Source organism: Lampetra fluviatilis, chromosome 30 (genome assembly GCF_964198595.1).
Source record: "Lampetra fluviatilis chromosome 30, kcLamFluv1.1, whole genome shotgun sequence".
In the NCBI taxonomy this organism is placed as follows: Eukaryota; Metazoa; Chordata; class Hyperoartia; order Petromyzontiformes; family Petromyzontidae; genus Lampetra; species Lampetra fluviatilis.
Window position 1 is genome coordinate 2,147,005 of NC_136304.1, and position 14,416 is coordinate 2,161,420.

The 14,416-nt window shown below is 45.2% G+C and overlaps 1 protein-coding gene across 2 annotated transcripts in view; it reads left to right on the forward strand.

Moving 5' to 3' along the window:
- Window positions 1-1,448: 1,448 nt before the first annotated feature.
- FRMD6 (FERM domain containing 6) overlaps window positions 1,449-14,416 on the forward strand; it is a 34,506-nt gene continuing 21,538 nt past the window's right edge. Inside the window, exons 1-3 of one of the 2 annotated variants that reach the window (XM_078870324.1) lie at window positions 1,449-1,628; window positions 7,046-7,444; window positions 13,965-14,055. In XM_078870324.1, the coding sequence (XP_078726450.1) occupies window positions 7,343-7,444; window positions 13,965-14,055 (193 nt within the window). In that variant the 5' untranslated portion in view covers window positions 1,449-1,628; window positions 7,046-7,342. The other variant, XM_078870323.1, reaches the window with a different exon arrangement.

Here is a 14,416-nt window from a genome sequence, read left to right on the forward strand (position 1 = left end):
TTCCCTCTCAACATTTTTGATACTTTTAACCGCAGCTTTCCTTGAAACAAATTTTCTAGGCTGTGAAGAAAACCGAGGGAAATTATCTGAAGTACTTTGACCCCTCTGTAATACGTGACAATTATAACGGTGGCGGCTGTGGTGCTGCTAATATAACAATTATTTAAAGAGAGACGGAATGTGTTTTTTCTTTTGTTTCATCACTTGCTTTGCTCACGTTGAGTTTGTATACTGCGCTCTGAAACCGGTGTCCCGAGTTCGATTCCTCACCACGGCTTGCATCATTCACGAGCGATTATATGAACCAGTGTAGGGGCCTTCCCATCACCAACAAAGTGTGGTAAAGTATGGTAAAACAATCCCTTTGAATGATGTAGCAAGGGTAGGCCTTTAACCAATGGTGGATTGACGAAGGGATACACCGTTTTTGTACACCACCTTTTTTCTTACAAAGGTAGACTCGTAACGAATAAGGTATCTTAAACATTTCACAATTGTCAACAATATTGTGAATGAGAATAACAATTAGAAAGCTATACAAATCAAAAAGTGAATGTTACGATAATAAAAAAAAGTTTTAAACTTTGGAATAACGGGGCCAAACAATTAAACGTAAATATATAGGTAAAACATTTAGCTAAAATTTTTGCAGCACAAAGGGACAAATCATGAATACAAACGAATAAATAACCATGAGTGGAAAAAATTACAAGCGAGGGCGGGAAAAAAACCGAGCACATCAAACTAAAACGCCATCAAAATCAAAACGCTTCGCCACTGCTCAAGATTCCACATTGGTGACAATTCCTGAAGCCCCCCTCCTGGCTTCTGATGAGTAGCAGCAGCATCACAGTGTGGCCTGCTCTGTTACATCACCGGAGCCACACTCTGGGCTCAATCTCACTCGCAAAGCCCGTTCATTAAAAGGGACTCCATCGGCTGAGCCTTGTCATGTTTTACTTCCCTCCTGCCCGTGGTACCTGGGTGTTTATTGGCACATAAAGACGCCGAGATATTTCCCTTTAACCTGAGCATGTTTTAATCGCTTATGTTGGTTGTAAAAAAAACACCTTAAGTTCACAGGAACGTTATTCGCTTTATTCCCTGAGACTCGCACACGCACACACACGCGCGTCGCCAGTGTTATGCTCTGGGTTTCTTCTTCTTCCCAAGACCGTACCATGTGTTCATAAACACCGAATGCACGGGGAAGGAAAAACACACACACACACTCTGAGTTTTAGTAACCTCTGTAGCCTTCCGTTTACACAACTAACAATTCGTACGATTCAATTTTTTTTTTATCATCGCCAACATGAAATAAATTCCCAAGTAAAAGCTTCGGCTTTTTTTGGACACTTTCGTCGTGTTCCTGGCACGTGAACGATGAACCCCTTTGGCATGAGCGCACAAACACCCCCTTTCCCCATCTGCGGTCGAGAATGGACCGTTCCAGAGACGCGGAGTGCAGCGCCAGAGCGCGGCTCCCGAGTGGCTCGGGTTCTACCACGAGGATGGCGGCGTGACAGGGGGGGGGGGTGATGACGAGAAGTGTAAGGAGGCTGCCCCCCCCCATCTCCAGTATCCTTGCAGACGAGCGGAAACGTCGTCTTCGTTCTTCGCGACCCGTGAGTGGTTTTTTTTTGTATCGCGCGCACACAAAACTCTGCCGCGTGTAACGGGGCGGTGGTGACGGCGGTGGTGGCCGCGGTTCGCTGGTTCATTGTCACGCCGTGAAGGAAAAGTGTTGTTCGCAAGTTGTGCAGATACAAGAAGGACGAAGTGAAGAGAGAGCGAGAGAGAGAGAGCGAGGCGACTTTTGAAAGGAAAATGAAGCAAACGGAATGAAAGCGTTGGGGCGGTGGGTAGCGGTCTCGGCGCGTTTCGGCTGCGATTGTTTTTGTTTGTTACGAATGTTGCTCTTTTATTCAAATGTCACGACACGATCCGAGTGCTATGCAGCGAGCGAGACAGAGACAGATCTCGGTCGTGAGTGTTAATGACGCGACGAACAGCTTATTTGACCAGACGTCGGCGTTGTTTTGTGCGTGCGAACGGCCGTGTCTGTCGTGGTTGGCGCGTTTCGCACTCTGTACCCGGCGAACCTGAGTTAGATTCCCGTCTCACGGCCACTGGGAAGACAAAGGCGGCCGGGAGTGGTCCTGGACAGCCCACCACCCTCGTGTATCGTGCTTTAGCTTTATGGGTGCTATTCGCTAACAGCACTTGCCCGAAACGTCGGTTGAGGCTATAGAGGGGGGATCTTTATCTTTTGTGTGTACATTTCTACTTTTTATTTTTAAAATTTGCCCCCTTTGGTTTTTTAATTTGAGAACGAACATTGTGGGGGGGAGGGGGTGGGATTAAAAACTGGCTCCCCTGCCGTAGAGACTATCCCCGTGTCTCACGCCGAGATATTTAGCCATCTGTGTAACTCCACGGGGCGGTTTTGTGTGCAGCCCCAAAGCCAGGATTTGCTGCTCTAACGGGCATCACATTCAATCAGCATCAACCCTTGTTTCCCGATAATCCCCGATTTTTAAGGGCACCCGCAATTCGTTAATATGTTCGACGTGGCTTCAGCACAGTGTTGCTGAAATCTGTGGTTTTTTTGTAGGTCTCCACTCGGGTATTAAAAATGGAGAGAGTGGAAAAAAAAAAGTTTCGTATTGGCTGTGGTGGTTGTGCTGAGGCTCTGTTCTCTGTGATTTGGGAAACATTCCAGCAATTTCCTGTGAGGAGTTCCACAGCTCAGGGGCCCATCTGCTGTATTAGAATCCGTGGCGTCAACTTGCAAACGGATGATAAACACGGCAGCGTTGTTCGTGAGAAGAGTGCTGTGATTGTATCAGCACTGTTACTGTCTACGGAGGATTATCAAATGATTTATAGATATCCTAAATTACGTGCAAAATCATAATGATTTATATGTTTAAAGTCATATCTTCTCTTATTGTTATCATGATAATCATTTACAGTTTTCTAAATCCACTGTTGAATGAAGGTCTCCGAGATGCCATGTCGGCCACGAGGACTATTTGATCGTACTTCTGGGTGTCACGGTGGCGAAATGTTAACTATCTCGCCTGGTATACGGGAGGTCGTCGGTTTGATCCCGACCCTGACGCCTGTGGTCGCGTGGATTTGTCTCTCTCCTCCGGTTTTTCCCTCCACATTTAGAAACATGGGTTTACAGTATTTGGCTGCTATAAATGTCCACGTGATAAGCCACTTCGTTGAGCTATCATTTGTGGCCAGGTCGCTTCTGAAAAAGAGCTATATATTGCTCAGTGGGCCTCACCTGGTAAAATACAAAATCTACACTATGGGAACCTCATTTGCCAGTAAAAATATGATAATTGGTTCTTTACCCTTCTATCTGGCAACAAAACTGACACCTTTTTACAAGGAGTCATGTTTGCATAGACCGCAATACCTGCAGTCATAATACAAACAAAAGAACATAACTCTGATAATGTGCACTGTCCTTGAAGTTGATTGGTCCACACCCGAGACAGCTTTCCTTAGAGCCTAGTCTCATATGGGTTGGACCAGATGACGCCAAAAGGCGCACGCGCCTTTTGGCGTCATCTGGTCCAACCCATATGAGACTAGGCTCTAAGGAAAGCTGTCTCGGGTGTGGACCAATCAACTTCAAGGACAGTGCACATTATCAGAGTTATGTTCTTTTGTTTGTATTATGACTGCAGGTATTGCGGTCTATGCAAACATGACTCCTTGTAAAAAGGTGTCAGTTTTGTTGCCAGATAGAAGGGTAAAGAACCAATTAAAATACAAAATGTTTATAGTTTTATAGTTTACGTCACCACGCTGGTCAGTGCAAGTTGTTCAAGGTGCTGTCGGATTTAAGAGCGCAGTGTGCCAAACACTGCTTCACTCCTCCGATGCATTGCAATCTAATTAAATAGCCTGAAACATTTAAGATGGAACTTTCAAGATGGGTCTAAGTGTTTTAAGTTGTTGCCAAAACGGAGGAGGCATCTTTTGAGCATCTTGTTATGAATTAGGTTTGGTCTGGTCTCGTGTACTGTCCATGATTACAGCCGTTATTTATACGTGTGAGCAATTAGGAATAGTTTACATTGCAGTTTTTTTCAACCTATCCTGTCGAATGTTTTTCTAGCCTAGACATCTTTTTTAATTAAGCTTGTGGTTTGCAAAATTCCTTTCAAAGTTTGTTTACTATTTATAATGGTACTGCTTGCTATCTGATTGTAAGATTTTGAGATAAACAAGGGGTGTGGGACTCAAATATCCTTCCCAGAACTGTGATTATTATTTTAGCATCCCCGTTAGTTAAGGGCCGAGCACAGTTAAGCCCTGCAGCAGCCAAATCGTGATCCCATCCACTGATGTGCATTGGTTCAGGCCATTCTCTTGGGGTGTTTCCTGTGTTGGATTATCAGAAGTGAATGTCTGTGTTTTCCAAAACCTTTGGCCAACATTCCCAGAAAACAAAAGCTGAGAACACTTCTCTGCAAACCATCCATTCAATTTGAGTGCCTCTACCCTCGCAATTTGACGATGCTGTAGTGTCATTGTGAGCAACGCTGGCCTTTGGAATCAAGAGGTTGACAGTTTTGTTCAATCTCCTTGGGCGCGCCGTGGCTTTTGAAACAATGGTGCACGTTTCTTCCGTCCCGCCTCCCCGCCAGTGTAAATGGGTGACACCACAGTTCCTTGATTTGCCGGTCACGTGTGGCGAGGTAAATGGTGGGTTCTCGCACCTCTGCCAAGATGCCTGGCCATGGTAGAATAGTATGCCAAACACCTTCTTCAAGAGGGGCACCCTTGAATTCCATCTCGAGGAGACCCTTCCTCCAGCAGTGGTGTGTGTAAGTCATTTCAGGGCTGCACCTTTTACATTAACCTTAAAAAAAATTGGCCCTGAATAAAGTACATAAAAAAATAAACAATGCTTTTTTTTGTAAATCGGCATATTGCTCCACAAGCTAAAAGCGACATGAGCACTCCCATGCTAAAACGTCCAAACAAAAGCAAAGCTGTGCTGCCAAAAAGGAGTAGGGTATGAAAACGTTACAGCAACAAAAACAAAATCTACTTCTGTGAAATTAGATCCGGGCAACTTTCTCAACAAAGTTATATACCAGCCAGCGTGTCCGAGGCTTCTACTTAACCGCTAATTGTGTGCCTGGATTGCTTCGGTGACTTACGCAGTGATCTCAGCGATGATACGTCGCGGCGGCCAGGAAGGCGTGCAACAAGCGGCAATTGTATTGCGGAGACAGTATCCAATGTCTTTCAGCTCGGAGAATTTGTGGAATTTCCTTTTATGCTGGGGGGAGCATACAGTCGACATTGTGTCCGGACTAATCCCCCGCACCGCCCCCCCCTGCATGCACTTTAGAAAAATAAATAAATATGAATACTATGCTTTTGAAAGATATTTGAGGCTGATAGTTCATCTTATTAAAGGTTGGAGGTGAGATTATGGCTTTGAGTGGTTGAGCGTGGCGAGATGTTTTGAGAAGGGGCAGCAGTGTGTGTGTGTGTGCCGAATGAAATGGCACAGTAGGGGGCACAGGTGGTGCATCGGCTAGTCATCTCAGTCAGTCAACCCATGACACCTGGGTCTGCCCCGTGACCTGCCAACAGGCGTTCGACACTTCACATGGCCTTAACGTGCACCCAGCCTGCCACAAGCACCATGGTGATGTCACCGCCACTTAGTGGCGAATGGCGGTTGTTATTGTTGTTGCCGAATGAAAGTTGTTTTGTAATTTTCAATCTGATTGATTTGGCAAATATAAACCATGCAGGATACACATATCAGTACGGGCTATGTCTTATGAATGTACCGCGCTATTCAACGCATTACAGTTATATGCAGCATTACTATCTTACTATATGAAGCTCAGTTGTATATTCCAATTGAGAGTTGGTGTTTAATAATAGCGACATTAACTACAGGCCCTTTGTGACGCTGCTTCTTGATGAAAGCCTTGCCGTGCTGTGTTGGTTACGGGATTTGTTTGACCATACTACACCGTGGCTGGTCATTGCCAGTTGGTACATGTGGAATATACCCAGGACTGGTTCAGATATCACGTGGCACGTCTGTTTACCGTGGCAGGGAAATCTTACTCGGCTCACCAGGTTCATATTATGGTACGTTAACGACGACACCACTTCTCCATCTCATAAAATGAATAAAGTAGCAGATTTGAGTTATATTATTGTAAATATAACTCTACACAGGATAAAGTCATGCTAAATTAATGTCAGAATGTGGACATGAATATAAGTTTGCAACGCAGCCTCATGAAAACCCATTTTCTCTTTCGACTTTTTTCTGGAACTACATTAGTGGCATTTAGACCTAAGGTGGTGTTTAAAGACGATTGTAGATGTTTCTCCAAACATAACAATCATCCCACCCCGGCTACATAAAATGTCCTATGAAGATATGTTTCATTGAAGCAAAACTGCCATTATCACCGACATGCAGAGGGCAAAATGAAATGTCACGGGTGAATGCTCAAGATAATAATAATAACAACAACATACGACTGCTGTGCAAGGATGGCTCTGAGACTACGCTAATCTTGTAGGCAAGCCGGTCCTGAGCTAAAACATTCAAAACGCTATCTTAGCACCCACTGTCAAGAGATAATATAATGTACTGTAATCAGCTGTGAGCTGCTTATCAATAAATCTCAAACAAGGATTAAAATAACCCTCTAAATATTACACAGGTTCACATTAATTGCTTAACATTTAAAAAAAGGCTCCTAATATATATGGATAGTGTGCACCATGCTATTTGCTCGGTGAGTTCAATTCATGGCCACGGCTAACATCAGTGACCAGTGATATCTGAAACAGTCGTGAGCCATCTGCCCCTTCACCAACTCTGCGCTGACCAACGTGGTGAAGTACGATCAAACAAAACGTGACTTGGGAAGCTATTCATCCAGCAATTCATTGACATAGGCTGTAAATCATTCATCGTATTATTATCATGGCTCTTGGCAAATGTTAAGCGAATGCGTTCTGTCCACAGATGCGATGGCGTTGCTGACGGCTTGGCGGCCCCACGTCGTTGGACCTTGAGGCCCCGATCACTCTGCTCACTCTGCGGCAGCAAATCTCAAACCCCGGACGGACGGACAAGCTGCGTGTGTCTGTCGTGGAGTGGTTTTTGAGAAAGGGGGGTGGTAGTGGAGGAGGAGGGGGGGTGGTCAGTGAAAGGCGAGTTTAGAAATCTCAAGGGGAGGGGTTGGGAAAGCTCCCTGTGACCCCCTCTCCCCAACCCCCCCCCCCCCCACTGGGCCCCCTTGCCGAGTGTCTTCCCTGAGCCATGAGTGGGCGCTTGGGTTTCCAGAACAACCGCAGGATGCAGGAAAGGAGGAGAGTCCGAGTGTTGCTGCCCACCGGGGACGATCTCTCCATCATCATCCCCGTGAGCTCATCCCCCCCCCACCCCACCACCGTTACCGTCACAGGACACCCAGTGGCACGCGTGCGCACGCATGCACACATGCACGCACGCGCGATAACGAGCCTGGGATTCAGAATAGGTGGCAGTTGTGTACAATCATCACTCGGTTATCCAGGGTAATGGGAGGGAGGAACAAAGAATGGGTGGCCCGGAGAAAACAAAACCACGCGCAATGCAAAACGAATGTAAATTATCTTCTTGGTTCTTTCGGTAAAGTAAAGTATTTTATTATGTTTTATTTTCATTATTTTATTATTTCCCTTCTACGTGACTTTACCGAAAGAACCAAGAAGATGAATCCCTGCAGTCACGAAAGCTTTAAATCGAAAATAATATAAATGAAGCAAAGATTGAGCCGGCATGGTCGTGAGCCTGTGCGTTGGAAGAGAGGGCTGTCGTGTGCAGTCACACTGCCGTGTAGGCTGTCACGGTTGGGCTGCTTAGCTCTTCGATATCTTTTCTGGTTGTTGCCGCCAGCTGTTTGGCACGGCTTTTCTGATGTCTCACTCCTCGTGCTCGGAGCTTATTCAGGATCGGCACGATGGTCCTAAACATTTGTTACCCGGTACAACCCAAACGCCCCATTTGGAGAGTCATTATCTGGGGGTTGTGGTGCAGCTAAACAAAAACACAGATAATGCATAACATATGTAAATTAGCTGACCGGTGCGTTTATTGGATTGTGCCATGTTGCTTGGTGTTCGTCTCAATATTACATAGCTCAAAATCACGGCTACGTAAATCTATCGAGGCATATGTAAATGAGTGAATACAAATAAGGGGTCATCTATTTATTGTTACCTTTTAAAGTACTCTAATCGGGTAACTTTCCGACGTGCCCATGATCACCTGGGTACTGTGTACTGATCAACAACAAATAAGGAGGAGCTATTTATTCGGATACAGTATATTATATTTTTAATTTGTCAACCGCTGTTATTTTGCAACCGGGGTAACATGCTGCCGACAGATAATCGAGCGTTAACTCTAATTTCACGAGCTATGAGACTGAGCGATCTCCTCCATTCTCTTTTCTTGGTAATAATGATCACAGTTGACTACGTACGGTGCGAAAGAAATTCAACATATACGTACATACAACACAACATTTGCATGCATTCACAGCTAAAATGTCCCATGAATGTGTACACCAATTGCTGCCAACACATACACTACATGTGTATCACAGTCGCTGTAAAAACCTTCAGACTGACGCAACAGTACCAGATCTTGGCGAGCATGCGTAGAAGCAGACTACTCGGTCAAAGTAAGTGTGCGGCCCTGCAATTGCTACTCATTCCACTGCTTGCAGAAGGGCCTCCTATCGAGGGTATTTTGGCCTACTACTCCACACTTGCCAGACCTCTTCGAGGGAAAAAAGGGGGATGGGGGAGTACCCACACTTTACCCCACCACATGCAAGCTGCACATCAACTAACTCACGTAGCCATTTATCCTGCTGGGTGGAGGAACGGGGTGAATTTAAGAAACTTTCCCCATTGTTTAAACTGCCACGGCCGGGCGATTAAATCGAACTGACAATCTCCGGATTGCGAGTGCGGTGTGCCAACCGTTACTCCACGGCAGCAAGCCTACTTCACAAAGTGCTGCATCCAAAACGGAGATCTAATTGCCAGTCAGGGCTCGGCTTGGGACTGTGTGCATGGGGGGGGGGGGAAGACGGAGGCAGCCACCCACCACTGCCCCTTCAATACCCCGCGCCGCCGTTGCCAAACAGGTCTTGGCACGCCGAGGTCTTGCTCGCGGGAAGTGAGCTGTGTGCATTTGTACGGGTGGCTGAACACTCCGGTGAGGTCTGCTCAATGATGATCGGTGCCCTCGTCGCGGTTGCTTTCAATCACGAGCGGTATATTTTATTTGTGCACTCCAAGTTGTCATCGGAGGCTGCGGGGCTGTGCCACGTGGCGAGCGTCCCAGAGGGCAGTGCGGCAGAATCTCCGGTCGTGCTGTGCTTGTGTGCTCCCCTGCTCATCTTGGTTCTTTCGGTAAAGTCACGTAGAAGGGAAATAATAAAGTAATGAAAATAAAACATGACAAAATAATTCTCACGACGTTTCGGCCACAACGCAAGCAGTCGTCCTCGGGTGAAGAACAGGTCTGTCGGAAAGACAGCGTCTTTTTTTTCTTCACCTGAGGACGGCTGCTTGCGTTGTGGCCGAAACGTCGTGAGAATTATTTTATTATGTTTTATTTTTTATTATTTTATTATTATTTTTCTACGTGACTTTACCGAAAGAACCAAGAAGATCAATCCCTGCAGTCACGAAAGCTTTAAATCGAAAAATGCTCCCCTGCTTTCAAGCCGTACTGACCGGCGTGGTGAAGTACGGTTAAAGAACTCCCACGACCCGCACAGCATTGGGAGGCCCTCATCCAGTAATTAATTGACTGCAGAGCTGTCCACGCACGTGGTCATTTTTACCGTTATATTCTGCAGAGATGAATCTGGTGAGGCGTCTTTCAACCGTCCCAGTCGTGCAGGTCTCTGTGGACCCCATAGTTTTTGATTGAGTGATGCCCACCGCCTTATGACTTTTGTGGAGAATGTGGTTCTTAAGCATCGTCAGTTTACGAGTTTACTACCTAATGGAGCTTAAAGCAGTTTGAACTCAACGTCATATTTGGATTTTTAATTCAGTAATGAAAAGTCTAATGCCAGAAATATATTGGCATGTGTTAATAACATCTTTGTTGGGTGGTGGAGGGTTAGTGACACAAATTTTGGCGTTAAACTAACTACCATGTGACCCAACCCAAAACAAATATTGATTAGCTATTGTTATTAACGCTGTATTTTAGTGAAGTAACACATTCCAGAAAAATAAATAATGTTATGACTTTCCTTAAATATTAGCATGGTTAGGTCATAAAGTGTAATTAATGAGGACGACAGGAAAATGTCGCGCATCAGGGAATATAGGTGCGCGTTTAATAACAATAACAATGCAATTTATAACACGCACAATATTTCAGGGACGTAAATGCCCGTAACCCTGAGGTGCCAAGGGCATTTTCAGTTTCATGAAAAAAAACCGTGATTTTGTTGGCCGAGCTTTTGAAGGCAATCGTCAACGTGATTGAAATGAGGAGTGCAATCTGCTGGATGCAGAATGGATGGGGGGGCCAGAATTTTGTTAAAGTAATCGGGATTAATGGCACTAGTGTTGAGCCCTATCAGCCAGAAATATAATCAGCCACTCTGCAGGGAATGCTATTATATCTGGGGAATTTGTATAACGGATGAAACGTCCAAATTAAATATCTTTCCAAAATTACACTGTCCACTTTTTGGAATCCGATTAAATGTGCATGTGATTAAAATATATTTAATTATTATGCTATGTTGTGTTTTGTTTTAATTGGCTTCATAATATGAAGGAGAGGTTTTTTTTTCTTCCCAGCAGGAGAACCGAAATGATATACTGCTTAACGCTCTTCACCTTTTCTCATAAATTATTTGCCCAAGTGCAAAAGTGGACGGTGAAAATTAATATCCGTTCTAAAAAACGCAAGCCCAATTTTTTGCATGCCCCCCGTATTAATACGTTGGCCTCAGAAGGGGAAACCTCATGCCTTTTGTGGGTCACAGACATCCCGTATCCCCATGTCAATCAATCTTACAACACTTTTCCCCTTTAGTACCACACTCTTTAATAAACATTGCACACATCTACAGATCGATTCACACTTCGATGTGGAATTTGTCCAGCTCACAATGACTGCAGTGCATGCTGCATCCTTAACAGACATTGTCTCTAAGGGGATGACAAGAGTGGCAGCCAAGGACTGGAACTTGTCCCAGATTATTTATTACGAGGGTGACGGAGCCATAAAATCAGCTCGTGTTCAGGTGCTAGGTGGTATTGTTACATTGCAGGATTGTTAGAGATGGCCAACTGTTTGGTGAGGTCTTGATCCAGCTACGGATCAATCATAGCTGATGATGTTCCTATAATACTGTGATTTTCAATACATCACTGATACATCCCATAGCTCTTAAGGGTCACTAGTTTCATGTAAGAATTACATTAATGATGTTAAACTTTACAGAGATGTTTGACCAATGGATTAAACAGGTAGAATTGTATAATTAGCAGTCGGGTTGTGAATTGCTTATCGATTCTTCGATAATAGTTTTTAGAATACATTCTAAATGCCGGACAATCTGATGGTGGAACCCAGTTCAATTTTAGTAACTATTGAACCGACTGGCATGTGCGAACATTCAAACCACGCGGCACGTTCCAACGTGGACCGGTCGGCAGCAGCTGTCGTCAGTCCTCGTGTGCTACGTCCAACAGACACAAAGACAGACACGCACGTGGCAGTACTTTTACATCTGTCATTGGACATTCGTATATGTTCAGCAAATAATATCGACTTTTTTGCGTGCGATGTATTGATAACTCTTCCAAAACCGACATCAACAACCATAATTTTGAGGCAACGATGACATGCGGCTTGGGTGCACATTGTGTGTGTGGAAGTACACGTGTCACGTCGTAAATGCATTTGGACATGCCTATCGGTTTGCATAAAAGGCCACTGGCATGTTCGGGAGTTTGGGTGTCTTGCATGCCACATTTGAAATGCATGCCTCTGGTTCATAACCTCTGTCGCGGTGAATTCTTGGAATCTTCGAATGAGCCCCCACCCCCTGCATCCATATTACATTCAATATGTAATTGTTAAAGTTATTTTGATAAATTGTTAATTGATTTTGTATTATATAAAGCTAATTATAAGCCAGTTCCAGTGGTTTACTGTGGTTCAACGTAGGCCCCGATGCAATGAATTGAATGAGCTCCGACCCTGTCCAGTATCCCCCTTCCTTTTTGAAGCCGTGCCTGGGCCGCCCTCTGACTCACGGGCCCCTCTGTGTGTCATTGCACCACCTGCACACTGGATAGCTATGCCACTGCCCAGTGCATCGGAGGCCTGACTGGCATTGATTTGCTACAATAGATCGATGAGCAACATGTTTCTTACACCGTGATTGGTTCAACGGCTTTGCGCGCTACAGCAGTGAAGTGAAATTCCACCATTCACATCCCAGGTAGCATGCTGCTTATGTAGTCTATTGTAGAAATTTAACCCCCCCCCTTCCCACTGGTTAGTGGGTGTGCGACACGTGCTTTTCATACATTCCGTTAATGTTTAGCCAGAGGGCCTGCAATTGAATTGGCAGTAGTGGGGAGTAAAAACGCCAGACCTTGGTTTTAAATTCTCTTGCAGTTCTTACTCAGAGGGGGAATTGACCCGAGATCGTGAGGTTTATTGGTGGGGGCGTCGATAGCTTGTGCGATAGGAACATTTCCAGTTGTCTCTCTACTTCAATTGTAATGAGAAACGCAATAAAATGTGTTGCATGCTGGGAAATAATGGTGGGTCGCAATGAAAGCTGCGTTCTCTTTGCGGGCATGCATGTCCCTCAGTATGGTTGTCAAGATGCAAAAAATGTGGCAGTATCCTGAGACTGAGTGAGGCTTTCTGGGTAAACAAACATAATATAATCCATAATAGAGGTAATAATTAACGAATAATATAACATCCAGATACACACCAACACAAATTCAGATACACCAACACATCCGAGACATACCATGTGCCTATAGACATACACCAAAGACACACAACAAGACAAGACAGCGTTTCCCCGTATAGCCTAAATAGACGTTGGGGCTAGTGCTGTTAGTGACCACCTCTGAAAGCCGGCATGGCACATGAAGGGATGGGTAGCCAGCACAATTCTCGTCCGCTTTTGTCTCCCTAGTGACAATGTTTATACACTGCACCAGGTTCTCATTTAAGGCTGAGTCGGTGAGGCCCAGGACCATTTAAAAAAATCTCCACACACACACGCACACCATATTCAGATATACACAGACATGCATATCACATAGTCGGGATGTGTGTATCTGAATGTGTATATCTGTTTGTATAATACATTTTTTATCGAGATTGAAAACTCATTTTTTTAGAAACTGCTTTTTGTGTTCAGTTTGTTGTCCTTCCTCCGCACCTCCGATTAGCACGCTTGGCTACTCATGGTGCGAAAGAAGTTCTACATACATACGTGTGTATATGTCTATCGTGATGTTTGTTTAAATGTGTCAGGAAGAGTTTGTTGGTACATGTGTATGTGGGGAGTGATGTTGTGTTGTGGTGATCTCGCTCCGCTGCGAACCTGGCGACTCAAACCCGGCGACCCAATCATGGTCAACACCAGTGACGATTAATTATCTGAACTGGTCCTGGGCCTCCCATAGGTCGAATCACTCTCAAATGAGTACCTGGTGCGGTGTGTAAGATCGCAACTAGGGAGACAAATCGGCCGGGTGTGGTGCTGGCCACCCATCCCCTCATCTGTCTTGTTGGCCTTCATAGGTGCTGCACACTAACAGCACTTGCTCCAACAGTCGGTTAAGGCTATATGGGGGATCTTTGTCTTTTGCACCAGGTAAAGACGACCTGCCGAGAGCTCTTCTCCCAGGTGTGCGACCTCCTCAAGCTGAAGGACCCCAATTTCTTTGGGCTCAGCGTTCTGACAAGTAGGTTCTCAAATCCGTTCATTCGTTCTCATGAACACGACATGCCCACAACATGAACACCACCGACTTGGTATTCGTAAGAAAGGATGACCGAGCGCTTGTTATCACACACTCTTCTGAGTCCAGTCCATCACGAATGCGCGCTCAACTCGTACAGTATTCATCTCTTTTTTTTTTTGGAAACAACACTGATTTTTAAAGTCTGTTGAAACACTGGCTCGGACTCAAGGATGGATCGCGAACATCTGCAGGTAACTGGTTCCAGGTTTTGTGGTCTCCGGCCGCCCAGAGACCACGAAACTGATAGGCGCATTGCACATGTTAGCTTCATCCGTGCATGGGTGTGCATAGCCACCTCGTC